At 42.0% G+C, this 19613-nt stretch overlaps 2 protein-coding genes across 6 annotated transcripts in view; one reads left to right on the top strand and one right to left on the bottom strand.

Moving 5' to 3' along the window:
* Window positions 1–1887: 1887 nt before the first annotated feature.
* Window positions 1888–17898, top strand: CCNE2 (cyclin E2). Of its 5 annotated transcripts, none has more exons than XM_023222900.2 (12): window positions 1888–2031; window positions 3297–3336; window positions 3422–3518; window positions 3597–3650; window positions 4572–4723; window positions 7245–7380; window positions 10066–10212; window positions 12594–12689; window positions 12950–13084; window positions 14921–15032; window positions 15538–15695; window positions 16383–17883. In XM_023222900.2, exons 2-12 carry the CDS (start codon window positions 3323–3325, stop codon window positions 16494–16496), a joined length of 1215 nt encoding a protein of 404 aa, XP_023078668.1. In that variant the 5' UTR covers window positions 1888–2031; window positions 3297–3322; the 3' UTR covers window positions 16497–17883. The 5 variants fall into 5 exon arrangements, with proteins under 5 accessions (XP_023078668.1, XP_031791739.1, XP_023078667.1 ...); XM_031935879.1 differs by lacking the exon at window positions 1888–2031 and adding an exon at window positions 2303–2380 and having other exon boundaries at window positions 16383–17898; XM_023222899.1 differs by lacking the exon at window positions 1888–2031 and adding an exon at window positions 2342–2388 and having other exon boundaries at window positions 16383–17898.
* The window catches only part of INTS8 (integrator complex subunit 8), a 57136-nt gene continuing 55317 nt past the window's right edge, over window positions 17795–19613 (bottom strand). The window contains exon 27 of the mRNA XM_023222897.2: window positions 17795–18004. Within this exon, the coding sequence (XP_023078665.1) occupies window positions 17888–18004 (117 nt within the window). The 3' untranslated portion in view covers window positions 17795–17887. The remainder of the gene's footprint in view (window positions 18005–19613) is intronic.

Here is a 19613-nt window from a genome sequence, read left to right as displayed (position 1 = left end):
TTATTTACCATGGTGTTTTAACTTTACATGTACAATAGGGGAAATATACTTTAGGTGAATTTTAAAACGGATAAGTAGGAGAAAAAAGCAAGCTAAAAACAAACATACCCGCCCCCCGCCCTTTATTTTCTCTTTTTTTTAACAGACCCACTTGTCTACTGACCAGGTACCTGTAATATGGGAGAATTCACTCTATTCCTTTCCACACAAAGAAGTCTTGGAATTTTCTAATTTCTCCTTTACTATGATTGTATTCTGTTGACATAATAGCCAAGAGTATGGCAAAGGACATTTATAAGAGCAGTGTCTTTGAAAACCAATTTACTAGTTAACTCAGTACTGAGCATACATTCATCATTCAAAGATGAACCCCACAAACGTTACTCGACATACTGGTTTTCAGTACATTTAATCAAATTCAACCACGAGGGCCACCAGTTCTGCTCACTATCAGGTGATGTTTGCTGGGAGACCCCGACCCCTTTTCTTGACATCATGCTGTTGGACCTTTAAGCTAGCTATACCGGTAACTGCGTTTTGAGTGACTGCAAAAGGGAGGCAACTTCTGCCCCGCCCAGAACCTTCCTAAGCGTTAGAAATGGCAGAAAGTTTCTTGGGACTGACAAGGCATGAACTTCTCCTGATGCTGTCACCTTGGGCAAAGCTCTTACAGGTAAATTAGGGAGAGAAACAATTACTTTGTCGGCGTCACGAGACGAAGAATGGAAAAAGTGTGGAAAAGGACTTCGCCCGCCCCAAAGCGACCGTCCGGCGGCGGCTATTTCCCGGGCCTCAAGCGCGCTCCAGCGGCGCAGCACAAAAGACCGGGCGGGAGCCGGGGTCGCCGGGCGCCGCCTCCCGGTGCATCTCGGGAAGGGCTCCCGCCCGCGCAGCTCCGTCTCCCCTGCGTGGCCCGCTCGCCCTCCCGCTCGCTCAGGGCCGGGGCAGACGTGGCCCGCCCGAGCTGCCGCGGGTCTCCGAGAGGGCTTCGCACTGCTCCTCCACTCGGGGGATCTTTGTTCCCAGATCTGTTCCCCGTCTCGCTGCTCCCGCCGCAAAACCTCTTTGCGGAATACCCGCCGCAAGTCTAACTTGACGATGTGCAGTTTTGGGGTGCGCTAGTTGTGGGGGCATTCATAGAGGCAGCGAAGGGACCCCTAAGTTTAAACACTCCGGGACGGTAAAGGAAGAGCGTCGGGCCCGCCTCCTCCCAACAGCGCTCGGGCGCGAACGGCGCCCTCCCGCGCTGCCGGCTCGCGCGGGCTCCGCAGGGCGCGCTGGCGGCGGCGGCGGGGCGGGGCGCGGCAGGCAGGTCCGGGGCCTGCACGTGGTGGCGACCGTTCTTCCCACCCGGCCATGTCCCCAGGGACCACCGCGCTCATGGGAAGGGGGAATGCCGTTCTCGGGCCCCGCTCCGAAGAGGGGTTTTACCCTCGGGGACCCCAGAATTGGAGATGGGGACTAGAGAGGGAGCAAGGAAGGGCGCGGCGTGGCGCGAGCGTTTCCTGCGCGAGGACTGCGGGGTGGCAGCTGGAGGCCACTGCAGGGGCAGGGCGGCGGGCTGAGGGAGCGACCCACCCAGGGGGAAAGAAACCCGGTAGGGGGGGCGGGGAGCCGGAAAACAGGGTTGATACATACCTGGGTGGGCGGGCTGGAGATTCCTTTCCTGAGCGTGCAGCGCAGGGCTGGGGGAGCAGACTCGGAGTGGTCGCGGGCCGGAACTGAGGAGCACAGAGCCGCACGTGGCCCGGCGCGCGGCTGAGCGATGTTTACATTCTGCAGCCACTCCACGTTGTGCTGCCGCCCGCGCTTCCCATTGGCCAGCTCTTCAGCCAACGCTTCTCTCCTCCCCGAGGGGCGGGCCCTCGGGTCCCCGCGTCGCTCAGGAAAGACCCCGGTTCCCTGAGGCCTTGGCGGGACAGCTAGGGCGCGACCCAGGACGGCCACTTCCCAGCCACCCTATGGTCGCCCGAGTCGCGTCACCCTGTTATGCGCCCGGGCTGAGCTGCAGCCTGACACCCCCGAAATGCAGTAGGAGGGAGCAAGACCAAACTGGCGGGAGATGCGGGAGCCGGGCGGTGGGGAGGCTAGCCGCGGAGAAGGAGCCCCTGAGAGTTTCCCTGCCACCGCCGGCCGCGACGTGGAGCGCGGTGGACGCGGGCCGAAGTCCTGGGAGAGTGGACCCCGCAGCCGCTCCGGGTGGCGGGCGCGCACTGAGAGCAGGGCGCGGCGCGCGGGCGCGCGGGCTGACGGGCGGGAGAGGGGAGCGCGCAGTCCGGAGGTGTCAGTCTGAGGCGCATGCGTGTGGGGCGGGCCCGGCCTGGCCTATATATTGGGTTGGCGCCGGCGCCAGCTGAGCTGAGCGGTAGCGGGTCCGGCGGTGAGGAGGTGCTGCGCGAAGGGGGATGCGGGAGGAAAGAAAGCCCAGTTGGGCCGATCCCTTACCACAGGCGGGAGCCTCAGGGAGGAAAAACGGGAGGGCTGAGAACTAGACGGCTGGGGGTCATGGGTCCCCGCGTTCCGTCCCTGTCAGGAATCTTGGCAGGGGACCGGGAAGCAGCAGGGCATGGAGAGCCGCCCCTCATTCTAGGAGCTTCTCTATCCCATCCTCATTTAGGGAGCTATCCCGTGGGAGAGAGGATGGGAGGCCGGGTCCCCTCCATGGGGAGAAAAGTTCCCGGCCAGCCCAGTCTCCCCTTTCTTTAGCTCCTTTTCCTGCTCTCCCCCTCCCCCCCGCTTCCCATCTGGAGTTGGGGTCCGGGTGCCTCTCCGAGCGGCGGTAGGGCGGCGGGACCGGGAAGTAGGGAAAGGAGACTGAAGGCCGTGACACCAGTCTCGGTTCCTCCGCCCCCTGCTTCCCCGCCACCGCCGCTCTCCAAATTGGCGCGGAACCGGCTTCTCCACAGCCTTTGCCTCCACAACCCCCTCTCCGCGCTCGTCTAGGATGGGAGGCGGGACGTGGGGGCGCTACCCAAGCCCCACTCTCGGTGTACGGGGGAGAGGGTGGAGGACCCAGAAAAACCCGTTTGAGGAAGATGTGCCTCCCTACGTGTTCAAGGTGCCAGGAGTGCTTGGTAAATTTTTGGACACCCGCGTCCCGGCTGTACATTCAGTTGAGAAAATGCAGGCGTGTATCCAAAATGAATTACCATGAGCTAGCTAACATAGCATAGAAGATGGCAGGGTCACACGGCCCAGGCCCCCTTCGGAGGGACTGAGCTTTCACCTCCAAATCAGCACTTGGAGAATGTGAATGACAATGTACTTGACTGCGGCTTTTCCTCTCCCCCCTTCAGCGGTTTTACACACCTGAAAGAAGAGAATGTCAAGACGAAGGTAACATCTGTCTTAGAGACATGTTTCAAATTAGTTGCCGCCTTTAACTTACTAATTACACTTCCTTTTTAAAAATTCACCACAGTAGCCGTTTACAAGCTAAGCAGCAGCCCCAGCCCAGCCAGACGGAATCACCCCAAGAAGTCCAGATAATCCAGGCCAAGAAGAGGAAAACCACCCAGGTGATTTAAGGAGAAAGAGGGAGGAACGAAATGCCATGCTGGGACTTTAGTTTACCAATGGTCTTTTCTACTTTCCAGGATGTCAAAAAAAGAAGAGAGGAGGTCACCAAGAAACATCAGTATGAAATTAGGGTAATGCAGAACTGGACGGGTGGGTTTGGGGAGAAAATGGAGGATAGACGAATAAGAATAGAATTATGTGTTTATTGCTTTGCAATAGATTCCTCTGACACTTTTACTTTTTTAATGCCCCTAGAGGTCAGCAGGAAGGCGCTAATCTTTGGGTGGTTTCTATGTGCCCGAATCCTACTACAGCTGCAGAGTAAGTGCCTTCAAGCAGCTGGTTCCTTTTTGTAAATCCCTCCCTCTTGGAACTGCCTGGTGCACCAGGGCCCGCCTAATCTGTCCAATATACTGCTCTTTGTTCCCTCGCAGACTCTAGTAGACGGTCCTAATAGCTGCTTCTTGGGCATAAATAGGATGTGAGATCATTGACAGCCTGGCACGCAGCCCTTTGGTACCTCTTCTTCCTATGTGTTTTACAGAAAGCACTTTGGAGATAGTGATTGCCTTTGAAACCAACATTATTGGGAAAAGGATCCTTTAAGTAATTGATTCCATTTTTAAGGTTTTGCCTTCAAATATTCAAAGGTATCAGAGCACACTTTTTTTAAAAAGAGCTTTTTATTTGGGGGAAAAAAAAAAGTCCCTGCTACTATTGCTAGATACAGAGAACTGCGATTCTGTGGTCTTGAAAGTGATTAGTATTTTAGACTACAGATGCATTTTGTTATTACTGCCTCCTTCAACACCTAGTGTCTTATATTACCAGAATTGCATTTTGTTGTCTAAAATATCCTATTACTCTATAAAAATCAACATGAGTTATATGGCTTGTTTATAAAATATGAATGTCAAATTAGCTATATTGCCATCTATGTTAGCTAAAATTACAATTCTTTAGACATATTAGCTTTCATTTATAAAAGATCCATTATAAAAACTAAGGTTTTCCTTGCACAAATTGATATTCTTCTTTATTTTTAATGACAGAATTGTTGGCCACCTGTATTATCTGGGGGGATCAGTCCTTGCATTATCATTGAAACACCTCACAAAGAAATAGGAACAAGTGATTTCTCCAGATTTACAAATTACAGATTTAAAAATCTTTTTATTAATCCTTCACCTTTGCCTGATTTAAGGTAAGAAAAATTTCAGTAATTTTATTTCAAAGATATAAAGTTGTGCTGATTTAATACATGGCACTATTTTGTCTTTTGCTGTCATAAAATAGAAAAACTTGTAAAAATTGTTTTCTTTACTAATATTTAAACATATGTCATTTTATCTAAGAGTAGTGCAAATGATATGGGTATTTAAAACGCCGATTCCATAAAATTATTTTCATTTGGTTGCTGAGGACTGTAAAGATTTAACAGGACTGAATTAGTTTTTTGTTAAGATAGAAACATTTTTTCATGTACAGCTTTTTCCTTTAAAATTTTTATTCTTGTTTCTTGCAGCTTCAACTCAAAGGAAGCTTTTTCAATAGATGTATCAACCCTATTTATTTCTTACCAAACTTAGTAAGGTCTATACTACTTTTTTCTAGTCCACAAGTATACTAAAGGTACAGTTTATACAAAACATGTAGTGTATTATGATTGGCCTTAATAAGGAATTTAATGGAATCAGACACTTAAACTCATCAATCCCCCTTTCCCTGGACTCTGTCCCACCTTACCCATCCCATAGGTGATCCTGCTATAGATGATCTATTTAGAGGTGACTGAGACTTCTCAACTGTGATCACATGCTTTACGTATTTAAATTTTTGTATTGCTCTTGAGAAAACTTTTTTTTTTCACTTTTAATTGCATTATTTTAATGCTGAATTTACTTCTGTGCCATAAGTTTTTGTTTCTTCTGGGATATCTTTTTCTTCTGGGCAACCTCCTCTTCTGGTGTAAGAACAATTTGTTCCTTTTCACTAAAGATCATTTCGATGCGGCAGGGAGAGATCATGTATGAGTTAATCTGACCATGAGCTCTGTAGGTCCGTTGGCACATCATAGGTACTTTGTTCACTCGGAGATGCTCAATGACCGGAGACTCTACATCTAAACTCTTAAGTTCAGCATTACTCTCTGCATTTTTAAGCATGTGCAGCAAACATTAAGCACTCTTTGGACCACCAACCTTGTGTCCAGTCCCACTGCTTGGCCTGGGCACACCTACCAACTCCACCATTGTAATAACAGAATGGTACATGCTGTTTCTGTAAAGACATTTTAAAAATACTTCATGGTGTTTCTTTTCTTTTTTTTTTTTTTTGGAGACGGCGCTTCGCTGTTGTTGCCCAGGCTGGACTGCAATGGTGCGATCTCGCTACCTCCACCTCCCAGGTTCAAGTGATTCTCCTGCCTCAGCGTCCTGAGTAGCTGGGATTACAGGCATGCCACCACACCCAGCTAATTTTTTATGTTTTTAGTAGAGATGGCGTTTCACCATGTTGGCCAGGCTGGTCTCGAACTCCTGACCTTAGGTGATCCACCTGCCTCGGCCTCCCAAAGTGCAGGGATTACAGGTGTGAGCCACCGTGCCTGGCTACTTCGTGGTTTTCCATATATGCATACCCTTGATAGCCTGGGCAGTTTCACGAGTGTTCTTACAATGAACACAAAGATTTGAACCTCTTGAGTTGCGTGATTTTTTTGGGGTTTTCCAGGTCAAGTGAATAGCCAACCATTTTCACAGATTACCTCAGACCACTTAGGGGAAAAGCAACATGGTTATCTTTTATCAGCAACCTTTGTAAAGTATAAATAAGTGGGACTAGAAAGCACTTCCTTGAAATCTGCGAGTTTGGATGATCATAGTCCAGGTTCCCACTGTTATTTCAGGCTTCTATTTATTCATGCAAAGGAAATTGTTTCCAAAAATTAAGGTAGAAGTTTTTTTTCTAATTTACTTTAAGAGTTTCTTCCAAGTTCTAATTAAAAGTTGCATTTCAGGCCGGGCGCGGTGGCTCAAGCCTGTAATCCCAGCACTTGGGGAGGCGGATCACGAGGTCAGGAGATCGAGACCATCCTGGCTAATACGTTGAAACCCCGTCTCTACTAAAAAAAAAATACAAAAAGCTAGCTGGGTGAGGTGGCGGGCGCCTGTAGTCCCAGCTATTCGGGAGGCTGAGGCAGGAGAATGGCATAAGCCCGGGAGGCGGAGCTTGCAGTGAGCTGAGATCCAGCCACTGCACTCCAGCCTGGGCAACAGAACGAGACTCTGTCTCCAAAAAAAAAAAAAAAAGTTGCATTTCAGTGTCTGAAAGTTGAATTTTATCTATGTGAAACAGAGTTTGTATATTACATGGATTGCACAATTTAAATCATGGTTTTTAGCCGGGCATGGTGGGTCACACCTGTAATCACAGCACTTTTGAGTGGCTGAGGCAGGTGGATCACTTGAGGTCAGGAGTTCAAGACCAGCCCAGCCAACATGGTGAAACCCCATCTCTACTAAAAATACAAAAACTAGCCAGGCTTGGTGGCAGGCACCTATAACTCCTAGATACTTGGGAGGCTGAGGCACAATAATCACTTGAACCCAGGAGGTGGAGATTACAGTGAGCCAAGATTGTGCCGCTGCACTCCAGCCTGGGCCACAGAGCGAGACTCTGTCTCAAAAAAAAAAAAAATTATGGTTTTTTTCCCTCTCTTTCCGTAGCTGGGGATGTTCAAAAGAAGTCTGGCTAAACATGTTAAAAAAGGAGAGCAGATACGTTCATGAAAAACATTTTGAAGTTCTGCATTCTGACTTGGAACCACAGATGAGGTCCATACTTCTAGACTGGCTTTTAGAGGTATGTTATACCAATACAAATTTCCTTTGTCTCTGTATGATGGAAAAATATTTAGCTGTAAATGTGCTTTCCATGTACTCTCCAGAGTTTATTGTTCATCCCCAGGAAGCTGTCTTTTTTGAGGTACTTACTGTAGCTGATGGTACCCAAAGTGGAAAGTGACTCTATAAATAAGAGTAAAATGACAAACCTACTACATGTAACTAAACCCAATCCAGAACTCCTGTTATCTGTGGGTACTGCTATGTACCAGCCACTTTCTAGGTGCCACAGATACACAAGGTGAATGGAACGTATAGTTGATTAGGTTTTGAATTATGCTACACAAAGTGAAGAACTAGAACTAGGCTTTAGGGCCCTCTCAAGTCTTTTTCTGTATTAACAAAATCAACTGATCATGAGGAATCCTGATTTCTATATCCTAAACCGTAATGAGATTATGGATATCTGGAAGCTCTAAGCCCTCTATAGTCCAGACACCTTCTTTTTATTATATTATTCTATTCTTTTCTGAAATATAAAATTAATTTGAAGGAATGGTGATCCTGAAGCCCCTATATATTTGTGCCAGAATTTTCTCTCTTATTTCGGTCCATTCCTTTTCTCTGGATAATAGCTCTAAAAAAGTCTCTAAAATTATTATTGAGGAAATGATTACCTAAGTTGATGACAAACTGATTTTTCCTCCAACTCTTGGGTATTTACTCTGTAGTCTGTCTTTAAGACAGAGATGAAGCATTCTAAGGGAAAAAGACCATAGACTTTTTGGAGGAGTAGCACATGGCAGAATAGATCTCAGAAGCTATCAGAACAGTTTTTAAGACTATACAATGTTGTCCGTTTGCATCAGGTCATCTTTTTCCTTATTCCGACTAGAAGGAAAGATTGTATTTTATTTTATTTTATTTTATTTTATTTTTTTTGAGACGGAGTCTCGCTCTGTCGCCCAGGCTGGAGTGCAGTGGCCGGATCTCAGCTCACTGCAAGCTCCGCCTCCCGGGCTCACGCCATTCTCCTGCCTCAGCCTCCCAAGTAGCTGGGTAAGGCACCTGCCACCTCGCCCGGCTAGTTTTTTTTGTAGTTTTTAGTAGAGACAGGGTTTCACCGTGTTAGCCAGGATGGTCTCGATCTCCTGACCTCGTGATCCGCCCGTCTCGGCCTCCCAAAGTGCTGGGATTACAGGCTTGAGCCACCGCGCCCGGCCAAGATTGTATTTTAATTGTGGGCACAAGAAGGCATTGGGTTTTGACTTTTTCTGAGTGTCTAGTGATCATGGAATCAACCTAAGCATAATTACGTTAATTTTTAATTTTTTTCCTTTTTGTTATACCGATATTCATCCAGTCATCCAGTGGTCATCCTATTCAATTTATTCCTCTTTTTACCTAAATATGATTATGTATGGAACAGCATAGAGAATATATCAAATCCGGCAGTGTTAAACTCTGTCTTAGTATATTCTTCACTCTAAGAATGTAAACTTGATTCAACATTTGAAAATCTATTCATGTATTACCTTAACAGTAAATGAGAAAAATGCTAAGATCTCAATAGATGCAAAAGATATGTTTTGAAATTCAACTTTTTTTTTTTTTTTTTTTTTTTGAGGTGGAGCCTTGCTGTGGTCGCCCAGGCTCGAGTGCAATGGCACGATCTCGGCTCACTGCAACTTTTGCATCCTGGGTTCAAGTGACTCTTGTGCCTCAGCCACCTAAGTAGCTGGGATTACAGGCGCGGGCCACCACACCTGTCTTTATTTTGTATTTTTAATAGAGATGGGGTTTTACCACATTGGCCAGGCTGGTCTTCAACTGCTGACCTCAAGTTATCCGCCTGCCTTGGTCTCCCAAAGTGCTGGGATTACAGATGTGAGCCATCGCACTTGGCCAGCAAATGAGATTTTCTTAACTCATTATTAGAAACTCAGGTGGCCAGGTATGGGGCCTTACACCTGTAATGTCAGCATTTTGGGAGGCTGAGGCAGGCAGATCAGTTGAAGCCAGGAGTTTGAGACCAGCGTGGCCAACATGGCAAAATCCCATCTCTACTAAAAATACAAAAAATTAGCTGGGCATGGTGGCACATACCTGTAATCTCAGCTACTCAGTAGGCTGAGGTAGGAGAATCACCTGAACCTGGGAGGCAGAGGTTGCAGTGAGCCACTGCACTCCAGCCGGGGTGAAAAAGTGAGACCCTGTAAAAAAAAAAAAAAAAAAAAAAAAAAAACTCTGGTATATATCTCTATTTCCTCACCTCCAAAATGGGGATAATGGTACCTACTTAAGGAGTTACTGTGCGAATTAAAAGCTTTTCCTAAAAGTGTGGAAATGACAGATACTATTTATTATTATTAACAATATTGAAACATCAGGGCAATTCCTATCAAAGTCAGAAATAAAGGATAAGATTTTATGACCAATGTTAAACATTCAGTATCCTTCGATAATATTTAACTAGTGCAGTAAAATATGAAAAATAAATGAGGTAAGAAAAACTGTAAAACTAGTAAATGTGGATAGTAATAGATCTGTTTATCCTAAAAACACGTTAGTTTCTTTTTTTCCCTTCCTATCTTAGCTTTGCTATCAGTTTGGCTTAAACATATTTTAAAATCTGATATGCTGAGAGATGACTTTCTAATCTGAGAAATTCAGAGTATAATATTTAAATGTTTGGATTCTTTAGGTATGTGAAGTATACACACTTCATAGGGAAACATTTTATCTTGCACAAGACTTTTTTGATAGATTTATGTTGACACAAAAGGATATAAATAAAAATATGCTTCAACTCATTGGAATTACCTCATTATTCATTGCTTCCAAACTTGAGGTAAGTTCTCAAAGTGTATCCTTAGATATATTTATCCCAAACTTTTTTTTTTAATCAATGTATTAATCCCAAAGAATACTATGTCTTATATTAACTCCTTAGAAAAGTGAATGTTTTTGTTTCTCAGTACATTTTCTGAACATTATCACAGGGATAAATGATAAATTATCATAGTTCCCTCTGTAATGTCTGAGCCTTATTATAAATCTCTAGTTTAGATTGTGGGATTAGTATCTAAGTGAAATGTCCCATGGCTCATTCTGCCAAACGAAACATTGATGCTCTATTTGTATACATAGTTATAGCATTTGTATTAAACAGAATGACCTTTGAAAACTAAACAGCTAATAAAATGAAATGAAATGAATACTGTGTTGGGTTAGAATAATGGTTTATCCAGCCTTTTATTTTTATTTTTATTTTTTTTTTGGAGGCAAAGTCTCACTCTTTCACCCAGGCTGGAGTGTAATGGGATGATCTGGGTTCACTACAACCTCTGCCTCCCAGGTTCAAGTGGTTCTCCTGCCTCAGCCTCCTAAGTAGTTGGATTACAGGCGCTTGCCACCACACCCAGCTGATTTTTGTATTTTTAGTAGAGATGGGGTTTCACCATGTTGGCCAGGCTGGTCTTGAACTCCTGACTCAGGCGATCCACCCGCCTCGGCCTCCCAATGTGCTGGGACTACAGGCATGAGCCACCGCACCTGGCTAGCCTAATATTTTTGTATCTGATGGTGCTGCCATGATAGAAGGCAACCCCTTTCTTAAGGTTTCCTTCGCATAAGCTCAATTTACTTTTCTTAATACGTGATGGATATCATCGGTACTTTCACCTAAGACTTTTATAGCTGGTATCATTTTGAGGGAAGAGAGATTGTGATCATATATTAATTTTTTAAGTGTTTTCCTTTTTCTTTTAAATGTCTTTTGAGCTTTAAGAGCCATCCCCAAATTCTGCTGAATTTGACACATAAACTTGTGTTCAGTCTATACTTACTTGAAATTATACTGTTTTAGACAGCTTTCTAGACTGAAATCCTGATCTTTTAGCCTGTTCTCCTATGTGGGAGACACCTAATCCTTTGATGATTCTAATTCTTCTCTGGAGTGCTAAAACGGACCTGTTAGCCAAACTGCACGAAGTATTTTTTGACTAACCATTATTTTTGTACTAGGGTAAAGGAAATGTTTTTAGTTTCTAGACCTTGTTTGTTGGGTGCTTTGCTTTTGTTTTTTGAGACACGGTCTTGCTGTCACACAGGCTGGATGCAGTGGCACTATCACCCCTCAGTACAGCCTCGATCTCCCAGGCTACAGCGATCCTCTCACCTCAGCCTCTGGAATAGCTGAGACTACAGGGATGCACCACCATGCCTGGCTATTTTTTCTTGCAGAGACAGTGTTTCTCTTTGTTGCTCATGCTGATCTTAAATTCCTGGGTTCAGGTGATCCTCCTACCTTGACCTCCCAAAGTGCTGGGATTATACGTGTGAGCTGCTGCACTGCACCCGGCAGGGTGTCTCCTTTTGATCTGACCAATGTATCAGGCAATCTTAAAACAAGTTTGGCTGTTCTTTAACTGAAATGACATAAGATATTCTAGTTGTATTAATGCAAATTCAAAGTCAATTCTATGAAAAGAAGTCTTGATAATCAATATAGTTACTAGATACCTAGATATGAAAATGTCTAAGTTTGACTATAGAATTATTTTACTGAGATTTATATTTACTTAGTGAAGCTGTCCTTAAATCTGAAGCTTGTGTGTGATTTGTATATAGATGGTCCCCTACTTACCAGGGTTTGACCTACAATGTTTTGACTTTATGATGGTTGAAAACCTGCATTCATTATGCCCCTTGACATACAACAGGGCTATGTCTGCATAGGTTGAAAATACCGTAAGTTGAAAGTGCACTTTCTGGCCAGGTGCGGTGGTTAATCCCAGCACTTTGGGAGGCCAAGGTGGGCAAATCATTTGCAGTCAGGAGTTCGAGACCAACTTGGCCTACATGGTGAAACCCTGTCTCTACTGAAAATACAAAAAATAGCTGGGCATAGTGGCACACACCTGTAATCCCAGCTACTGGGGAGGCTGAGACACAAGAATCACTTGAGCCTGGAAGGTGGAAGTTGCAGTGAGCCAAGACTGCACCACTGCACTCCAGCCTGAGTGACAGAGTGAGACTCTGCCTCAAAAAAAAAAAAAAAAGAAAAAAGAAAATGTACTTTTTTTATTTTTGCTTATTTCTCCAAGAAAATAAAAATGTACTTTTTACTGATAGTTTGGTTTATTGGGATGTAACCCCATTGTAAACTGAGGAACATTTGTAATTAATTTCTATCTCAACTGTACTCAATAAAAAAATTACAATTTAAAGGAAATCTACGCTCCTAAACTCCAAGAGTTTGCTTACGTCACTGATGGTGCTTGCAGTGAAGAGGATATCTTAAGGATGGAACTCATTATATTAAAGGTAATAATAATTATATTTTCCTAGTTGCAAAAAAGAAACCGTGTTACGAAGTAACATAAGTAGTTGTGATTGAATCTCAAATACTACAATGTAAAAAGTCAAAACTGAGGTATTAGGATCCAGTTCTAAGACGTTAATGCATCAAAATATTGACAATGGTTATGGTTGGATGGGGAATTTACTTAACCTCTAAACTCTACCATATAACGTGGTATATGTGTCTACATTCATTAACAGCCATTTTTAAATTTTGTTAACAGGCTTTGAAATGGGAACTTTGTCCTGTAACAATCATCTCCTGGCTAAATCTCTTTCTCCAAGTTGATGCTCTTAAAGATGCTCCTAAAGTTCTTCTACCTCAATATTCTCAGGAAACATTCATTCAAATAGCTCAGGTACTGACATTTTTATTGATTCAATGGTAATATCATTATTAATTACAGGTTTTAGTGTATAGTCTTAAATAGGCTATATCACAAAATAATGACACTGACTTCACTCCTTAATTCTAGAACAAAACTTTTGATGCATAAAGTTCTGTCCCCGTTTATGTTGCTTAATGTTTCTAGAAAACAAAGTCCTTACACTTTTCTGAATACTTTCATTCTTTAGGAGTCCAAACTAAAGTATCTTTTTGATATAAAATGGGGAAAAGCATTTTTTAGCCAGTTGTGTTTAAGCTTTGTAATGGCACAGAATTATTCTGTATGATGTCTTTACATTTGGATACACAGAGTACCTATCAAGTTAAATATCAGAATTAAAATTACTTTGTTAAAAAAAATTTTTTAGAACATAAATTCAAAGTAAACTTTTCCAGGCTAGCATATTTAACAAAGTAATTAGAGGAGGAGGAGGATCTGGCTGGGCGCTGTGGCTCAGGTCTGTAATCCCAGCACTTTGGGCAGATGAGGCAGGCAGATCACTTGAGGTCAGGAGTTTGAGACCAGCCTAGCCAACATGTTACTTGGGAGGCTGAGGCAAGAGAATCGCTTGAACCTGGGAGATGGAGGTTGCAGTGAGCCGAGATCACACCACTGCACTCCAGCCTGAGCAACAGAGTGAGACTCCATCTCAAATTTTAAAAACAAAAGGATATCCCATTCTTTCTTGCTTACTTCTCGTAAGTAAGCTTAAGGCTGCTGTATCTGTCATATAACAAAAGTGAAGAAAATCTACATTCTTATTCTGTGTGGGAAGTGAAAAATTCAACATATGGAAGACATTTGGGGATGAATATTAAGCCACCTAGGTTAAAATTTGTGGGCAATGGTGCTTACATCTAGCACATTATGAATACTCAAATTGGATAACCACTAAGTATACTGGAATTGGTTTATAAAACTTTTTATTAAAAGCTTAATTTTTTCATCCAGAATTCCTAACATCCCAGATTGTCCTAGGCAGCTATTACCTTCTGATAGGGTAAATCTTTGATAAGCCAATAAACAATGTAGAGTTTCTAGAGGTATATAACAGTAATATTTCACTTCCAATTCCCAACTCTTCTCCCATTTCTCTTACTTTCTGGACCAATGAGGACAAACAGAATTGAAATTTAATTCCGCTGCACAAGTATCTTCTCAAATGTGTGAAATCTTGCCCTTTTACACTATACCATTCTACTGCTACTTGTTCAGCTCTTATTGCCTAGATTATTATACAGCCTTTTAACTAATCTCACTGCTTAATAAACAGGTTTTCTTCTAGTCTGTTTTACTGCATTCTAAGGTATCTTTCTTAAAATGGAACTTTCTTGATTTAAAAATCTTCCAGTAGCTTCAAGAATCAGCCTATGAAGTTCTGACTTCTTAAAGACCCTTTGTGATCCAATCTAGACCATGCCTCTCTCTAGCCACCACCCCTCATCTTTCTTGATAAGAAAAGAAGGAAAGGTACTCCTTGCTTATTTCATATTTTTCACCTTAGGAGTTCTGAACTATGAACTGAGTTCCAAGTGATGTTCCTATACCTAGAACATTCTATGCCTCCCAATCTTCCTGGCTACTCTATAAGACTCATTTATGGCAATTTGAGGCCATCACTCTCTTTTCCAATCTGGATTTAGGTGCCCTTCCTGCTAGTACATGTCACATTGTATTGCAACGGTCCTTCCTTGTCTACTTCCTTCAGGTTGGTGGCTTATCTCTGGGTCCCTAAAGTTTTAGCAAGAGACATTTAGTACTCATCTGTCTCCTAAATTGCTTGTACTTTTGTTTTTCCTTTGTTAGCTTTTAGATCTGTGTATTCTAGCCATTGATTCATTAGAGTTCCAGTACAGAATACTGACTGCTGCTGCCTTGTGCCATTTTACCTCCATTGAAGTGGTTAAGAAAGCCTCAGGTAAGACTCTCTATTTGTTGTCTTCTTACTTTTTCACAACTACTAATGGGACTATAGTCTCTGAACTTTAACATTCTGCTAAACGTGAATTTAAAACTTTGGCAAAAAAAAAAAAATTAGCTGTTCAGTGATTACCTTTCTGTTAGAAGTACTTTCCAATCCTGAATGTGTATCTACAAACAAAAAGACCAAATGGAATTTAAATATAGTTGAAACGAATCAACATTACAGTTCTGCTTTAAGAGTTCTTTGGGATTTGACCATTTCAATTTCACATGTAGAAGGTACTGGTTAAGAAGTTCTTTAGTCCCTTTTCCCTTCAACATAGTCAAATAAATAGTTTGAGAGTGATAATCTGTTCTGACATGCTAAACTTTTTGGTTATGATTTGTTTTGGTTTCTTTTTAAAATAACTTGTCTCAAAAACAGCACCAAGTACATCAGGCATATGTAAGATAGTTTCTGAAGTACAACCTTCATGCTTTTCTAACTTTTTTCTATCTAGGTTTGGAGTGGGACAGTATTTCAGAATGTGTAGACTGGATGGTACCTTTTGTCAATGTAGTAAAAAGTACTAGTCCAGTGAAGCTGAAGACTTTTAAGAAGATTCCTATGGAAGACAGACATAATATCCAGACACATACAAATTATTTGGCCATGCTGGTATGTTTTTTTGTGAGTTTTTTGGCTTTGCTATCTGAATCTAGTAAGTAACTGAAACTGATGGTAGGAATAGAGTTCTCCTTCAGGCAGTTACGTAAGATGATCAGGGGAAAGAAAGCTGTAATGGGCACACTGATTTCAAAATGTAGAAAAGTTAATAAAATTACTTTGAAATCAAAGCAAGATGTGTGAAGTGTCTCAAGATCAATGCCAACAGTCTAAATAAGAGTTAAAAATATATATAACATATTACAGAAACTTTCAGAATATGACCCTTCACACTTGCAAAGACATAAAATGACTATTAAAATTAGACCTAGGCCGGACGCGGTGGCTCAAGCCTGTAATCCCAGCACTTTGGGAGGCCGAGACGGGCGGATCACGAGGTCAGGAGATCGAGACCATCCTAGCTAACATGGTGAAACCCCGTTTCTACTAAAAAATACAAAAAACTAGCCGGGTGCGGTGGCGGGCGCCTGTAGTCCCAGCTACATGGGAGGCTGAGGCAGGAGAATGGCGTAAACCCGGGAGGCGGAGCTTGCAGTGAGCTGAGATCTGGCCACTGCACTCCAGCCTGGGTGACAGAGCAAGACTCCGTCTCAAAAAAAAAAAAAAAAAATTAGACCTAAATAATCTCAAATAAGTACCCAGAAATCTGGTTTGACTATGATTTCTTCCCATGTATAGGAAGAAGTAAATTACATAAACACCTTCAGAAAAGGGGGACAGTTGTCACCAGTGTGCAATGGAGGCATTATGACACCACCGAAGAGCACCGAAAAACCACCAGGAAAATACTAAAGAAGATAACTAAGCAAAGAAGTTGGAATTCACCAAGTACTGGGTAGAACTGGTATCACTGAACTACTAAAGTTTTACAGGAAAATAGTGCTGTGATTGATTGTCCTAGCCAATTCATAAGTTACACTGCCATTCTTTGATTTTAAAACTCACAATTGGCACTAAAGAATACATTTAATTATTTCCTATGTTAGCTGTAAAAGAAACAGCAGGACTTGTTTACAAAGATGTCTTCATTCCCAAGGTTACTGGATAGAAGCCAACCACAATCTATACCATAGCAATGTTTTTCCTTTAATCCAGTGTTACTATGTTTATCTTGATAAACTAGGAATTTTATCATTGGAGTTTTCGACTGGGTAAGTGCTACCTTAAAGGGTATATACTAAGTGATATAGTACTTTGAATCTAGTTGTTAGATTCTCAAAATTCCTATACTCTTGACTAGTGCAATTTGGTTCTTGAAAATTAAACTTGTTTACAAAGGTTTAGTTTTGTAATAAGGTGACTAATTTATCTATAGCTGCTATAGCAAGCTATTATAAAACTTGAATTTCTACAAATGGTGAAAATTAATGTTTTTTAAACTAGTTTATTTGCCTTGCCATAACACATTTTTTAACTAATAAGGCTTAGATGAACATGGTGTTCAACCTGTGCTCTAAACAGTGGGAGTACCAAAGAAATTATAAACAAGATAAATGCTGTCGCTCCTTCCTAACTGGGGCTTTATTGACATGTAGATTGCTTGGTAATAACCTTTTTGTATATCACAATTTGGGTGAAAAACTTAAGTACCCTTTCAAACTATTTATATGAGGAAGTCACTTTATTACTCTAAGATATCCCTAAGGAATTTTTTTTTTTTAATTTAGTGTGACTAAGGCTTTATTTATGTTTGTAAAACTGTTAAGGTCCTTTCTAAATTCCTCCATTGTGAGATAAGGACAGTGTCAAAGTGATAAAGCTGAACACTTGACCTAAACTTCTATTTTCTTAAGGAAGAGTATCAAATATATACTGACTCCTAGAAATCTATTTATTAAAAAAAGACACAAAAACTTGCTGTACATAGGCTAGCTATTTCTAAATATTTTAAATTAGCTTAAAAAAAATCCAGCATCATAAAGTAGATTTAATTAGAAAACTAGATTGCTAGTTTATCAGATATGTGAATCTCTTCTCCCTTTGAAGAAATTATAAATTTAAGCTATTGTTATGGTATGAAGTCTTCTGTATAGTTTGTTTTTAAACTAATATTTGTTTCAGTATTTTGTCTGAAAAGAAAACACCACTAATTGTGTACATATGTATTATATAAACTTAACCTTTTAATACTGTTTATTTTTAGCTCATTGTTTAAAAAATAAAAGTTAAAAAAATTTAACTGCTTAAAAGTAAAGTTTTGCCATTGCTTGGAGAAACTTTTTTTTCCTTCTCTGCGCTGCCAGCTGTAACACTTCTTCTGGATTGCTTGCATTCAACTCTGTCTGGCCGATGGCTTTGATCTTCCAAAACAGAAAAGTGATGTTATTAGAGGTGTGTCAAAAATTAAGTTTTGTTGGTACAAGTAAATATAAAGCTATCTACATGCTAACAATGATAAAGTTTAATGATTAACTGAACCTCTAACTGTAAAACCCAAGAGTCTTGGGAAAAAATTAACATAAAGATTAACCAGGCCAGGCGCGGTGGTGGCTCATGCCTGTAATCCCCGCACTTTGGGAGGCCGAGGTGGGCGGATCACGAGGTCAGGAGATCGAGACCATCCTGGCTAACACGGTGAAACCCCGTCTCTAGTAAAAATACAAAAAATTAGCCAGGCATGGTGGTGGGCACCTGTAGTCCCAGCTACTCGGGAGGCTGAGGCAGGAGAATGGCATGAACCCGGGAGGCAGAGCTTGCAGTGAGCCGAGATCGCACCACTGCACTCCAGCCTGGGCACAGAGCGAGACTCCATCTCAAAAAAAAAAAAAGAAAAAGAAAAAAAATTAACCAGAGCCACTCTCAAGGAAAGATGGACTGCTGAGCCATAGTTTATGGAATTAATTAAGTGGCATTTTAATATATTAAGTAAATTCATATAAATTTATTTCAAAGTATAAGTAAGCTCTACATGGTAATTTTTAGAGTTAAACTAGGGCTTGTTAATGTGCAAAAATAACCAGTGGCTCAGCACTATAGTGGCATACAGTGGCTCAACTTCACGATTAGAAAGAAGTGCCTCAACCAACTAAATATACACTAGTTTTTTTGCTATGGAGTGTTTAGGACCTTAAAATCTATAGATTTTTTTTTTAAAAATTAGAATTTTTTTTTTTTTTTGAGACGGAGTTTCACTCTTGTCGCCCAGGTTGGAGTGCAATGGCGTCATCTTAGCTCACTGCAGCCTCTGCCTCCCAGGTTCAAGGGATTCTCCTGCCTCAGCCTCCCAAGTAGCTGGGATTACAGATGCCCGCCACCTGGCCCAGCTGATTTTTGTATTTTTTAGTAGAGACGGGGTTTCACCACATTGGCCAGGCTGCTCTCAAACTCCTGACCTCAGGTGATCCGCCACCTCAGCCTCTCGAAGGGGTAGGATTACAGGCGTGAGCCACTGCACCTGGCCTAGAATTTCTTTAAACAATAAGACTTCTGATATGTGGCTTGAAGAGAGAGATGACTATTCAGATATGATCATCAGGTATAGGAAGTTAGGGAATAGGAGAAATTGCTGGATGATGCCATTCAACATGAAGGAATGCATGTGGCAAAAGTTGGTAGCAGAGTATAACCACAGTTGTTTCACACAGGTATCCCAAAGATAACTGGCTATAATAACCCGAAGTGTGAGACAGAAATTGGAACAGGAGCCAGATATTTGAGAGAAGTAATACACCCCATGTGGACACTAATCAAAACCAAGAGTGGATTAAATTACCTAGGGGGAATGTAGGGTTATAGAAAAGTAACCGAAGGACTAACTTCTTGAGAAAACCAAGTTTAAGGAGTAGGCAGAGGGAGACACCCACAACAAAGAAAAGGAAGAAATAGAGAAAGCAGTCCAATAAAAATGATGTCAGGGAAGCCAAAGGAATAAAGACTTTCAAGAAGGAAGGAGATGTAATCAGGAAAAGG

This window comes from Piliocolobus tephrosceles, chromosome 7 (assembly GCF_002776525.5).
Source record: "Piliocolobus tephrosceles isolate RC106 chromosome 7, ASM277652v3, whole genome shotgun sequence".
In the NCBI taxonomy this organism is placed as follows: Eukaryota; Metazoa; Chordata; class Mammalia; order Primates; family Cercopithecidae; genus Piliocolobus; species Piliocolobus tephrosceles.
This window is presented reverse-complemented; position numbering and strand designations above follow the sequence as displayed.